The sequence below is a fragment of the Trichophyton rubrum genome (assembly GCF_000151425.1).
Source record: "Trichophyton rubrum CBS 118892 genomic scaffold supercont2.7, whole genome shotgun sequence".
NCBI classification, from domain to species: domain Eukaryota; kingdom Fungi; phylum Ascomycota; class Eurotiomycetes; order Onygenales; family Arthrodermataceae; genus Trichophyton; species Trichophyton rubrum.
In genome coordinates, this window is record NW_003456422.1 from 96,709 (window position 1) to 109,693 (window position 12,985).

At 50.0% G+C, this 12,985-nt stretch overlaps 6 protein-coding genes across 6 annotated transcripts in view; all 6 read left to right on the forward strand.

Moving 5' to 3' along the window:
* Window positions 1-1,703: 1,703 nt before the first annotated feature.
* Window positions 1,704-3,247, forward strand: TERG_06028 (peptidyl-prolyl cis-trans isomerase-like 4; the record flags this gene model as incomplete). The annotated part of the gene is made up of 4 exons (XM_003232983.1): window positions 1,704-1,783; window positions 1,863-2,563; window positions 2,654-2,987; window positions 3,022-3,247. The coding sequence occupies 4 exons, from the start codon at window positions 1,704-1,706 to the stop codon at window positions 3,245-3,247; spliced, it is 1,341 nt and encodes a 446-aa protein (XP_003233031.1).
* A 745-nt stretch (window positions 3,248-3,992) lies between these two features.
* On the forward strand, window positions 3,993-5,680 carry TERG_06029 (uncharacterized protein; the record flags this gene model as incomplete). The annotated part of the gene is made up of 3 exons (XM_003232984.1): window positions 3,993-4,733; window positions 4,791-5,525; window positions 5,600-5,680. The coding sequence occupies 3 exons, from the start codon at window positions 3,993-3,995 to the stop codon at window positions 5,678-5,680; spliced, it is 1,557 nt and encodes a 518-aa protein (XP_003233032.1).
* Window positions 5,681-6,438: 758 nt separating this feature from the next.
* TERG_06030 (uncharacterized protein) lies at window positions 6,439-7,836 on the forward strand (the record flags this gene model as incomplete). The annotated part of the gene is made up of 8 exons (XM_003232985.2): window positions 6,439-6,488; window positions 6,685-6,740; window positions 6,813-6,848; window positions 6,935-6,946; window positions 7,009-7,050; window positions 7,139-7,260; window positions 7,318-7,524; window positions 7,591-7,836. 8 exons carry the CDS (start codon window positions 6,439-6,441, stop codon window positions 7,834-7,836), a joined length of 771 nt encoding a protein of 256 aa, XP_003233033.2.
* A 1,363-nt stretch (window positions 7,837-9,199) lies between these two features.
* Window positions 9,200-10,247, forward strand: TERG_06031 (meiotic recombination protein DLH1). Its single transcript, XM_047748538.1, has one exon. The coding sequence runs from the start codon at window positions 9,647-9,649 to the stop codon at window positions 10,067-10,069; it is 423 nt and encodes a 140-aa protein (XP_047604522.1). The 5' UTR covers window positions 9,200-9,646; the 3' UTR covers window positions 10,070-10,247.
* Window positions 10,248-10,330: 83 nt separating this feature from the next.
* On the forward strand, window positions 10,331-11,885 carry TERG_06032 (RRP7 superfamily domain-containing protein; the record flags this gene model as incomplete). Its single annotated transcript, XM_003232987.2, has 2 exons — window positions 10,331-11,790; window positions 11,874-11,885. The coding sequence occupies exons 1-2, from the start codon at window positions 10,807-10,809 to the stop codon at window positions 11,883-11,885; spliced, it is 996 nt and encodes a 331-aa protein (XP_003233035.1). The 5' UTR covers window positions 10,331-10,806.
* A 385-nt stretch (window positions 11,886-12,270) lies between these two features.
* The window catches only part of TERG_12361 (uncharacterized protein), a gene marked incomplete at its 5' end in the record, with an annotated part of 4,047 nt that continues 3,332 nt past the window's right edge, over window positions 12,271-12,985 (forward strand). Inside the window, 2 exons of the mRNA XM_003232988.2 lie at window positions 12,271-12,544; window positions 12,649-12,812. Coding sequence (XP_003233036.2) covers window positions 12,271-12,544; window positions 12,649-12,812 — 438 coding nt within the window. The remainder of the gene's footprint in view (window positions 12,545-12,648; window positions 12,813-12,985) is intronic.

Sequence of the window (12,985 nt, forward strand, 5' to 3'; positions counted from 1 at the left end):
ATTGTCGTTTCATCCCCAACTAGCATACATTATCGTCGCCCAATTGGATCATTCCCTCTTAAGAGTCCTGCATGAACAAACTGGCTTCGTATATGGATATAACTAGCCTTGCAAACTAGCCGTTTGGAGAACATCAAGCCCATTGGTATCTTTTTTTTTTTTTTTACATTTATTTATTTTTAAGCGTATGAGCCAGACAATTTGTCGCAGAGCCGTTTTACAGGATCCAACAAACTGATATTGTTAACTCAGCTGGGATGATCCAGAGAATGATTCCCACATATGGCGGAATAGTATACGCCCTGCTCGGAACCCAATTCCAGAAAGTTGCACAGGGAAACTTAGTGATCTAGTTTCAACATAGGATTCTAGAAAGGAGAGTGCTTTTTTTTTTTTTTTTCTGAGTAGCTGTGTAAGCCCACAAGCAACCCAATACGCCGATAGAATCAAGATTGTTGTTGCTTGGTCTGCATGGGGGGGACGAATGAAGCGGATTCATTCCCAACCCTTTCTGATAGGGGCCTGCGCCCGAATTATTGCGCGAAAAGTGGACTTACTCAAGACGAACACTGCATTGAAGAGTCACCACCCGCTGGTACGCGGGATGCTCTAATCCGCAAATGCTGTTCATCAGTCACAATTTCAATCTTCTGGAAAGCCGTGGAAAAATGTGTCAAAGGCCATGCAAGGTCGAGCTAGATGATATTCATGTTACTTGCACCAACGCCAACGGAACAGGGCATAAGTAAGATGTATACCCACCCACCTCGCACCCTGCATAGTGGGCATGAGGCCCGATACTATCTGCTGTCGTGACGAATCTCATCCCCGTATATGTATATCACGGGAGGAACACACATGCAAGTCATGTAGGTTGTCCAACCCCGGGGCGGAGAGATTATTTGGCAGCCATTCCACTGCATGCTGATCAACACTCAAGACATCAAGGCTCCACAGGCTATCCATGCTGGAATGCTAAAGACAAAGCAAGGCACGGGGGATGTTGCCATAACAACGACAAGGGGCCAGGAGAACTCCAACGCGGCAGTTCGCTGAAAGAGCCTTGCATTGCGACGCCGCGGGAGCTCGTTGTAGGTCCAACTGAGAGGTCCTTCTCCATCCATTTCCAGAGGAGATATCGAAGGGTCAAGAGACCGTTGCGGGCGCCTCCTCGGATTCCAGCGAGCTCTGCTTCATGGCCTGCAAAGGCATTAAGCAGCCAACCCGGTCTGGCTAGGGGGGGTAAGGGATCAGACAGCATGAGAGAGCGTTGGTTGTAATTGAGACCACGTTAAAGCAGTCAAACAGGGCCCCCGTCGCCATCGTCGCTGCTCGCTGGGAGGCAACATTTGCTTCTCGCCTGGGCGATCGATATCTCTGTGTGTCCGTCTGTCCTTCTGGCTGCCCTTCCGCTGTTCTGGCTGGCTGTTCTGGCTGGCTGTCTGTGTGTACGCGGGATGCAGTGTCGACCGACCTTAAAAGTCAAGAACTTCCCTTTTGGAGCAATGGAGAAGGAGAGGTGCTTACCTAATATGCACGGCGTTACGAGTAAATCCGAAAGATGGCTATGGGAGTTATGTAATCACCAAGAACAGCCTCTTCCGTCCTAGCTCTCTTTTCTTGCGTAGGGGATAGTAGTAGTAGCGAGCGACATCAGCAGCAGCACCAGCAAAGGGACACTGACAAACACGACGATCCAGACCATGAGTGTTCTTCTCGAAACCTCTCTGGGAGACATCGTTATTGACTTGCTGACCGAGTCGTCTCCTCGGGCATGTGAGAAGTAAGTTTGCGCTCCATTAAATGAATCCGCTTCAGAGATATCAAACAGCTGAGATGGGAAACTAAGAGCTCGAGGATAGCTTTTTGAAGCTATGCAAAGTCAAATACTACAATTTCTCGCCTGTCCACAGCGTGCAGAAGGGGTTTTCATTTCAAACGGGTGATCCACTAGGCCCTGATTCTCCAGAGAGCGATGGCGGAAGTTCGATATGGGGGGTTATCAACGGGCCATCACAGAAAAACTTCACAGTACGCTTTTCGCCGAAATTAAAGCATTCTGAGCTCGGGACAGTGAGCATGGCAACCATCCCATCGGCGAAAGATGCGGATGAACGGCTCGCTGGGAGCCAGTTTATTATAACACTCGGAGACAACCTTGACTACTTGAACGACAAGGCAGTGATATTCGGAAAGGTAGTTGAGGGATTCGATGTTCTCGAGAAGATCAACACCGCATTCATTGATGATAAGGGGAGACCGCTGAAGGACATTCGCATTAGACATACTGTTGTCTTGGATGACCCTTACGATGACCCTCCTGGCTTGCAGGAACCGCCGGAGAGCCCCCTCCCTACCAAAGCCCAACTAGCTACTGTCATGATTGCAGACGATGAAGATCTAGACCAGGAAGTAGACGAAGAAGCACTGGAAAGGATACGTCGAGAACGCGAGGCCCAGGCACAAGCTTTGACGCTTGAAATGGTTGGGGACCTTCCGTTTGCCGAAGTGAAACCGCCCGAGAACGTCTTGTTTGTTTGCAAACTTAACCCGGTCACACAAGGTAAATTCTACGGACATCTGAACGAAAAACTCCTCCTCTCTACCCCTTTACTAGCCATGGGATCATTCGACTAACTTTCGTGATAATCAGACGAAGATTTGAATCTAATATTTAGCCGATTTGGCAGGATCTTGTCATGCGAAGTGATACGAGATAAAAAGACAGGAGACAGTCTACAGTACGCTTTCATAGAGTTCGAAGACCAAAAAGACTGCGAACAAGCCTACTTCAAGATGCAGGGGGTGTTGATTGACGACCATCGTATTCACGTGGACTTTTCGCAGAGCGTGTCGAAGCTATCAGACTCGTGGAGGACAGCAACGAACGCCAAACGATCTAGTCAAAGGGGCGGATTTGGGGGCATATCTAACCTCGAGAAACGACGCCAGTACCGCGCAGCAGAAGCGGGAGATCGTCGAAGCAAGTATGGGATGGTTTTTGACAAGGACGACATGCAGAGCAAGGACTCTTTCCGTCCCTCAAGGTCTCGCCGAAGAGATTGGTCTCGAAGTTGCAGCCGGAGTCGAAGCCCTCCGAGGTATACGCATCGCGACAAATCCCCCAGACAGCGTGATGGGTATGACAGGGGGCCACGGCAGGGCAGGGAAAGGTGCAGGAGCCCTCGCCCAAGACATGATGAACCAGACTATGGCCGTCCACAGAGACGGCGGTGAAGGTGTCTAAATTCGCTCTACTATTTACACCGCAGACGAGGATTGTGCCTAGCCTCCTGCACTTGCTCTCACACCATGAACTCAGTCCGCTGCCCAACGTGTCAGTCCAGCCCCGCACCCCGTACATATGGAGGTCTTCTTAAACCTGAGAAAGGAAAATCTAAATACGGAGTACCTGGAAATGAGTGGGACATGGAACCGCTTACCTAAGTGGCATGTCACATGTTCCGTTCAGGGCCCAGAGCCGGGCGGAATTCAGGCACCTCAGTTAGGTACTTTGACGCGCAAGAGGGCTAAAGGCATTTAAAATCTTTGTTGTCAATAATATTGCTGAGGAATGTCTGTACTTAGGCAGGGGATGTAAAACAATACTATAGTTTCGTCACAGTTACAGGCATGGGCTTGGTGTTGGTGAGTGGGGGAGGAGACAAGTATGTAGTTACCTAGTGGGATCCAGTAGCAGGAGAAACCTACCAATCTTCAGCAGCGGATCGGACACAGCCTGCAGAGCGAGAGAAGCTGTGGTAATTTTGAAGCAGCAGTCCCCTAGCCCCAATCGTACCCAACTAACGAAACCTGCTGAGACATTCCTCGTCACCTTTGGAAGGTACCTAGGTACATGGATTATTATTAGGCGTTATCAAATATATACCAGACACCGCCCCTCACCTCCGCCCACTACCATCTACCAGCCTACCATCGACAGGTTTAGCCCTCAAGACACACCACGGACACACATATAACACACACATGCAATGGCTGCTGCCGTACGGGATACTGTTACCAATCTAATTGGCAAAATTGCGGGCATGGGAGTCCAGGACGCCCCGCCACGCCAGCCCTCCGCCGAAGAGGTTGCAGAGCTCAAGAAGAAGTACGAGCTGGCAAAGCAAGGACAAGTATTTGCTCGCTTCGACTCCCTCACCTCCAACGAACAGGCCCAGCTCTTCCACCAGCTTTCCTCCTTTGACCCCGATCACATTAACAAACTCGTCAAACGGGCCAACGCAGACTCTGCCAGCGCACTGAACAGCAGTGAACCCAAGGCCCTTGAGCCTCTGCCAGAGAGCTCAACTGCGTCGATACTTGACTCCGACCCAAAGGATCTAGAACGATGGTACAGCGAGGGAATGAAGCTCATCGGCGAGAACAAGGTGGCCGTTGTGCTCATGGCTGGTGGTCAGGGAACAAGACTTGGGAGCTCTGATCCGAAGGGATGCTTCGACATCGGTCTGCCCAGTGGGAAGTCCCTGTTCCAGATTCAGGCTGAGCGTATTGCTAAGCTACAGTCTTTGGCTGCCGAGGAGTCAAATAAGAAGAATATCGTTGTGCCCTGGTACATCATGACTAGCGGGCCAACCAGACAGGCAACTGAGGAGTTCTTTACCGGCAACAACTACTTTGGCCTTTGCAAGGAGAATGTTACGATCTTCAACCAAGGCGTGTTACCCTGTATCTCCAACGATGGAGAGATACTTCTCGAGAGTGCTTCAAAGGTGTGTCATATCATTATACCTTTTCACACAAGCATGAGCTTACCCAGGCTACTATAGGTTGCGGTTGCCCCTGATGGAAACGGAGGTATCTACCAGGCTCTTGTCAACTCTGGCGTCAGGGATGACATGAAGAAGCGCGGAATTGAACACATCCACGCCTACTGTGTAGACAACTGCCTTGTCAAGGTGGCTGACCCTACTTTCATCGGTTTTGCTGCATCCAAAAAAGTTGACATTGCCACCAAAGTTGTGCGGAAGCGCAATGCTACCGAGTCTGTTGGCCTGATTGTCCTCAGCAATGGCAAGCCAGGCGTCGTAGAATACTCTGAGATCGACGAAGCCACGGCAAATGCCATTGATCCCAAACAGGCCGGCGTCCTCAAGTTCAGGGCAGCTAACATTGTTAACCACTATTACTCCTTTAGCTTCTTTGAGTCGATCGAGAAATGGTCCTCCGATCTACCACACCACATCGCCCGCAAAAAGATACCTTTCTATGATACCAAAACTGGTACTACCGTTAAGCCTGAGTCTCCCAACGGAATCAAGCTTGAACAATTCGTCTTTGATGTCTTTCCCTTTATCCCACTTGAGAAGTTCGCCGCGATTGAGGTCAAGAGAGAAGACGAGTTCTCCCCTCTCAAGAACGCCAGAGGTAGCAAGGACGATAACCCAGACACCAGTAAGAAGGACATCATGCAGCAGGGCCTACGCTGGATCAAGGCTGCTGGAGCTGTCGTCAGCGAAGAGCACACCAGCCTCGGCATCGAAGTGTCTCCCTCTATCAGCTACGTATGTCATTCACCCCATTTCGTACATCCACCCTTGAGTTCCCTCGTGCATCGGCTAACTTCTAGGTTATTTAGGGTGGTGAGGGTCTGGCTTTCCTCAAAGGCCGTACCATCAGTACCCCTGCACTAATTGAGACAGAAGGCGATAAGGCATAGTTTGCTTGATCTATGGCTAGAGTAATACTTGCCCTGACTGAACCCCATTCTGTACTGATTGGGCGTCTAATATTCAAACACACAAACAAAAATATGATTGTTTCCAGAGGAGTGCAAAAATAATCGTGGTACTGCAGATATATACATCCTGGCGGATAGTATCCGTTTATCTATGTTCTTAAAAATCAAAGCTTATCGTCTACCTCCCTAATCGTCGCATCTCAATGTTAAGATTACTCATTTACCCAACCGATGACTTCACGATGGATCCATTCAGTGGAGCCATCAAGGATGATGATTAATGGATCACGTGATAAATACCAGGCTTTAGACAGTCTAACCATTAGTGGAAAAGCGTGGAGCTCTTTTTTTTTTTTTTTTTTTTTTGCTTCTTTTTCTCGCTTCTTCGCCTTCAGCTTGGTTGCTGGTTGAAACTGGAACGCAAACGCAAGTCGAGGACGAAGACGGGTACGCCAATTGTGGTTGGAGGGCTTGAAGCAGCTGACGAAGAAGAGCTGAGGATCGTGTGTTAGGAATTCTGTGAAGGACCAAGAAGTGAAGAGCTGTGAGCAATCCTTGATGACCTCTCGTCTCGAAGTTCCCTGGTTGTTGCTTTTTAGTCCAAGCTTGGGGGGGGACGTCACTTTTGGCAACTCTTGCGGGACTATCATGTTTGCTTGATGGAACGACGATAGATCTCATGGGCCGGATTGTTGATATGAATTACCCCTAGATTTTTCCTCAGGTCTATTCGGTCGATGGTTACGAGTCTTTTAGGAGGAGGATTGTTATCATTATTTGTTGGAAAGTGAGTGCACTTCCGGGTTTTGAAGATAAATCTCATGAGCCGAACGTTCCTCCACGCCCCAAACGAACCTTGCACTACATATCATCCTTACCTCTAGCTACCGATATACTTATATATTCTCGTCGCAATCCATTCACTTACTTGCTCGATAGCTCGAGCTTTGCATTTGCGCTGCTCTAACCGTTGTTTTTTCTAGGATGCTATTGTCTCGACGTGCGTGCTACAAATGTGGCAATATTGGTCACTACGCTGGTTCGTTTTCCGACTAGATCGCACTGTTTCTACTCCTTCGCAAGTACACCGCCATTAACTGGTAGTCGATAGAGGTCTGCTCCTCTTCTGAGCGTCTCTGCTACAATTGTGAGTTTACGTTTATCCGATATGGTGTATACTTCTTGTACCTGCTCCAGATCGCTAATATGCTAAATGTTCTTTCATCCTTGTAGGCAAGCAACCCGGTTGGTTCTGAACACGGTGCGATACCTTCAACCTTTCACTTGATCTGACAAGATGTCTATAGGACACGAGTCCAATGGTTGCCCCCGGCCCCGAACGACAGAAAGTAAGCACAGCCATTCCAACCTTACTCGACCAGATATACCAGTGAAAAGAGACAAAAAAATGAAAAGCCAGCTTCTAACGTGCTGCAGCGAAACAATGTTATCATTGCCAGGGTCTAGGTCATGTCCAGGCCGACTGTCCTACCCTTCGTTTGAATGGCGGCGCCTCTAATGCCCGCTGCTATAGCTGCAACCTGCCTGGGCATTTAGCTGTAAGTTACAAGCTCAAAATCTTATTCACGTTCTGTTATTCTAAACATTGTTCATAGCGAAACTGCCCGTCCGGCGGCATACAGCAGCAGAACCCTCAAGCTGTAAGGAATACAGGCTCAGCCCGTGGAGGGTTCAATGCTGGTTTCCGAGGCGGGCCCGCGGGGTATCCCAGAGCTGCAACATGCTACAAATGCGGTGGCCCGAACCATTTTGCACGAGACTGCCAAGCGCAGGCTATGAAGTGCTATGCTTGTGGAAAGCTGGTGCGTCTTATACGCTCTATAGCTATATATCTATATTTTACAAGAGCTAACCAGGTGATTTTCCAGGGTCATATCTCCCGCGACTGCACTGCACCTAACGGAGGGCCTCTAAGTTCCGTTGGGAAAGTCTGCTACAAATGCTCCCAAGCGGGCCACATTTCCCGCGACTGTCCTACCAACAACCCAGAGATAAAGGTGCCACCTACTGTTACGACTGAACCCACATCAACAACACTTATTCCAGATGTGGAGGTTCCCGTGGAAGCTCCAGCCGTCACAACTGGTACCGTTAATTCTACTATCACGGCCTAAAATGGACTGCAGTGGTAACTAGACAAAAAAGAGCAAGGGTTGAGTTAGCTCGGGAAGAACCTACTCTCTCCTTAAGCTCCATTACTATGTTTCACGTTTGGTTATATGACACCCTCTATAATCGTTCTATGTCCCGTCTTTGGATCTCCCAGCCGCCCTCTTTCCAAGTAGGTTGAGCTTCACCTTTTCCTCCCTTCCGATTATTGTTCCCACTTTCTTTTCTACTATCCTTATCCCACTCGTTCCCTTTCTTATCATTTATACGACCAAACAAAAGTTTCACGACGCCCTAGATTCTATGACTGGATTTACCCTCATACTCACAGGAAGCGAGGCACGAAACACACACACACACATACACACTTAATGAATGGCTTCATATTTGTTTGTCAAGGTATTCGCGGTTTCATGTTACGTGCTGTCAGGTAGGAAGCAGGAAATGGACCCGAACCAGGAACTCATTCATTTCTGGTCGAAGAATAGTGGAAACGGAGGCGAGCAACCAATACGGAGCGGCTAGCAAGCAAAGGCGGCACACTGGCTTCAAGGATGTTCTGAGAAGTTTCCTGGCGGCTGAACTTGACTTCTTCACATTTTTCGACAACAAAAAAAAAAAAAAGGTTTTACCTGGCGCGGCAAGCTCATTCACTTTTCGTTTCCATTTCATATGCATAGGTTTTGGTTTTTTCTCATTTATTACTATGGTCTGCGCTTGTGACATATCCCCGGCCTTTTATTGGAAATTTTCTTAGCTCATTCTTCTATACCTACATACTATGTGCCATGTTCTGCTCAAAATCCATGTCGTATATGTATTATTACCGTCGTCGAAGAGACTAACCAGGTCATCCACGCCGTTACTAATGGTTTTATTTAAAGTCTCCAAGTATCTTCTGCTTCCGTCAGCCTTCGTGGTGCTACAGTATCTTGTCCCGGTGTTTCCATGGGATGTCGTCTGGATATCCTGATTTGGGTTGGCGGTGACCGCGTCGCTTTCACCCCTCACGAGACGAACTTCTCAGGTCGAGCACCTGCGTTCCTGTTCTTTCTACGCAACATCTATCAAGTACATCAAGCTGCATCAAGCTATACTCAAGTGATAAACGTGTATTACTCCGAATAGTTAGAAGTGCAATAGCAAGATGCCAGCATCAACAGCCAGTGACAACGGAGACGAGGACGTAAGTGGATCGTTCTTGCGTGCTAACAAGGCGGTCCCTAACAAGTTACGCGTGTATAGGACTTCATCGTTGATATCGATGGCATCCAAGCCCATGGTATGACGCCATGACCTAGTTAGAGGGAAACGAAACTGACGGGGGGGGAAAAAAAAAAGGCGTGGGAGCGGCCGATATCACAAAGCTGAAGGTCAACGGCTTCTACACTGTTGCGGTAGAATGCCCCCCTTGAGCTCCGAGCATCAACTGTCGAAACTAACTAGTAAAAATATCTCTCCAGTCTGTCCATGGAGCCACACGCAAGACGCTGCTGAAAATCAAGGGATTTAGCGAAGTGAAAGTCGAGAAGATCAAGGAAGCCATCCAAAAGTGTCAGGTATGAAAAAGTGGCCTCTTTAAGTATGGTGTATTATGATAGGTTCTAATTGGCAGCACGGCAGCCCTCTGCTTCTGGATTCATTACTGCCATGGAGCTTGGGCATCAGCGAAAGAGGGTAGTTAAAATTTCAACAGGCAGCAAACAGTTTGACACCATACTAGGAGGGTATTAGCCATACTTCTCTTATGAAATAAAGAAGAAGCCAAAACAAAAAAAGGCCCGAAACTGACGGCTCAGTAGGGGGTTTCAAAGCATGAGCATCAGCGAGGTATACGGAGAGTTCCGGTGCGGCAAAACGCAGCTTTCACATACGATGTCCGTGATCGCGCAGCTGCCCAAGGATATGGGTGGTGCAGAAGGCAAGGCAGCCTACATCGATACAGAAGGCACCTTTCGACCTGAGCGAATTGCCCAGATTGCGGAACGGTTTGGCGTTGACCCGGACTCAGCACTGGAGAACATATCATACGCTCGAGCGCTGAACAGTGAGCACCAGCTAGAGCTGCTTAACACGCTAGCCAAGGAGTTTGCTAGCGGCGAGTACCGCCTGCTTATCATTGATAGTATCATGAACTGTTTCCGGGTGGACTACTGTGGGCGAGGAGAGCTTGCAGACCGCCAGCAGAAACTGAACCAGTTCCTGATGAAGCTGGCTCATATGGCAGAGGGTATGTAGGGCCAAGGGTGAAGATGAAATTGAAGATTAGTGAAAGCCAGCTAACTTCAAGTATAAGAGTTCAATGTCTGTGTCTTGATGGTGAGAGCAAGAGTAGACCCGTCAAGGAGGCCAGTTATGCCCAAGCGTGCCCGAACTGACCCGTACGTACTATCATAGACGAACCAAGTGCAGAGTGACCCAGGCGCAAGCGCTCTGTTTGCAGGTGCCGACGGGAGGAAGCCTGTCGGTGGCCATATCCTGGCGCACGCGTCAACGACCCGAGTACTACTGCGCAAAGGCCGGGGAGACGAGCGAGTCGCAAAGATCCAGGATTCCCCAGGTGAGTATCCAGTCTAGTACTTAACTGAAGGGGAACCTGAGTGAGAACCTAAGGGGTATACTGATAGTAAGGTAGACTGCCCTGAGCGCGAGGCGACATATGTGATCACCAACGGCGGAATAAATGACCCTGAGAAGGTATAAATTATGTGAGCTGTAGCAACGATGTTTGATGTTGACGTTGTTGATATTACTTCGCCAGTTTAAGCGATGGAAATGGAAAGTCTAGTCGGGGATCCACCGCGTAAAGCTGCCAATCAAAACCGTCGAGTTAAGTTATTGAAGTTAACTAGTTAGTATTATCGAGTATAAAAAAAAAAAGCTGCTCTGCAGAAACAAAAACCCTGCAAGATACCAACAATGAATACCATCACCACCACATCACTACTCAATTAACGAAGAAAATAAAAAGCGAGATGGTGACGAGCGTGGGAGGATACAGTGTGCTGCCCGTTCTGTTACCCAACAGCAACAGTAAGGGGGAGAGCGAGGCCACACACTACCTGTACGTCCAAGCGCATGCACCACGACTGCCGGACGCCGACTCTGGACGGTCACTGTTCGTGGTGAATGTGCCAGTGACGAGCACGGAGAGGCACTTCCGACACTTCTTTGGTACGCAGCTCGGCAGCGGCCGGGTCGAGCGAGTCCAATTCCAGCATGATGAAGCCAGCCGGCGCCTAGGGTCCAAGGAGAGCAGCACTAGCACCAGCACCGGGGTGACCACGAACAAAAAGAGGAAGAGGGGCGAAGAGGAGAGCGTGGAGGAATACGCAAGCCGCCTTTCGACGATCAAACTGCCTGGGGCCTGGGACCGACCGTTGCGGCCAAGCGGCTCGCATGCAGTCGTGACCTTCGTCGACCGGCCGAGCATGGAAGCCAGTCTGAAGGCGATAAACAAGCGGGAGAAGTCAAGCAAGACGACGATAATATGGGGACACCACTTAGAAGAAGCAACCGCGGAAGACGACACCAGCAACAACAATAGCAAGAGCAACAAGAAAGGATTGTGTCCTCTGGGCTCGGCGCGGTATCACAGACATGCGCAGCTTCGATACCCCAGCCGCAGCGAGCTGCTGAAGAGCGTGAACGAGTACATGAGCGTGCTGAGCAAGCTGGAAGAGGCGCGCGAACGGGAGGCCCGACGCCGGGGCAACGTGGTGGGCGAAGATGGCTTTATCACCGTGACGCGTGGCCCGAAGAGGGCGGTGGACGCTGGACGGGAGGAGGAGATGCGCGAGCTTGTCGCCCGGCAGCGGGAGAAGAGCAAAGGGCTGGAGGACTTTTACCGGTTCCAGATGCGGGAGAAGCGCAAGGAGAGACAGGGCGAGCTTCTGCGGCGCTTTGAAGAGGACAAGCGGCGCGTCGAGGAGATGAAGAGGCGACGGGGGAGAGTAATAGTAAGTATACGCCCTGTATATGTCCATGTCAATGGCTATGTCTTGAGGCTTGATCGTTGTGTCCATCTGCTAACTGCTGCCAGCCTGAAGAGTGATGTAAGTCCTTGAGCTCTATACCTAGTTATCCTACTGGTTTACTGTTTTATTCTGCATGATGAGCATGCTGGGGGCCAGAGGAGCACCTCGGTGCCATGTCTTCACACCCAGCCATCCAACCTATCTTCTCGTCTTCTCTGATATCTTTTGTCTTCTTCCTCGTCGTCTACTTCTTCTTCTCTTCTCATCGCTAACCCACTGCCTCGGTAGTCTTAGTCATCATTACATCACCTTCCCTGGCTCTTCCGCTTTCGTCTCTACATCGACCGGTCTATATCTTTCTACATCTTCTTGACACTGCAGCCTGCCCTCCATCTACCAGTTATTATTATCAATGTATGTATAAATAGGGGGGAGGGGAAAATAGCAGTAAAGAGCGTGGGAATGGTCGATCTGCCGCAGCAGCGCCAGCACCCTGTCCGCCCCGGCTCGAGCAAGGAGGCCAACCTGCTTGCCTGGGTTGAGGCCGCGGTCCTGCGCATCAACCGGCGCCATGCAAAGAAGTTCTCTGGAATGCAAACCGACCCAGCCAGGGAACGGGGAAGAGAAGCAGCCGAAAATGACAGCGATGGTGAGAATGTGCCGGGCTACGAGTCCTTTGGCGAAGTGGCGGCCGACATCGAGCGCGTCCTGGACGTCCTCTGGGTCAGCAACACCCGTAAGCAATCCCTATAATAAAACATAGTTACACATTTCTATATTTATTCTATTTTATCTATCTGTACTGTATGTACATGAGACCAGGTCTAACAGGCTAAAAAGCAAGCATCCAAGTGCCATACATGATCACGCTGGCAGGTCTGGTCGACAGCTACCTGCGCGACTTTAGCTGGCAGGCCCGGTGCACCTTTGCGCTGCTGGACAAGCTGGACGCGATGCTGGCAGCTCTCCTGACCGCCGACGAGGGCGAGGGCGGACAGAAGCGGGTGAGCCTGCTGGTGCGTGTGAGGGTCAAGAGCCTGGTCGAGGGGACGCGGGTGCCCGTCTTTGACGTCAGAGACGAGGCAGCAGAAGCCGACGTCGACGGCGATGGCGATGGCGATGGCGATGATGAAGAGGAGGACTCGCAACAGCAGTATCAGCGCCGGGCGACGAGGAG

Bases quoted from the DNA above. Each gene is read 5' to 3' on its own strand.
- TERG_06031 (XM_047748538.1), top strand. From the start codon at position 9,647: ATGAGCATCAGCGAGGTATACGGAGAGTTCCGGTGCGGCAAAACGCAG.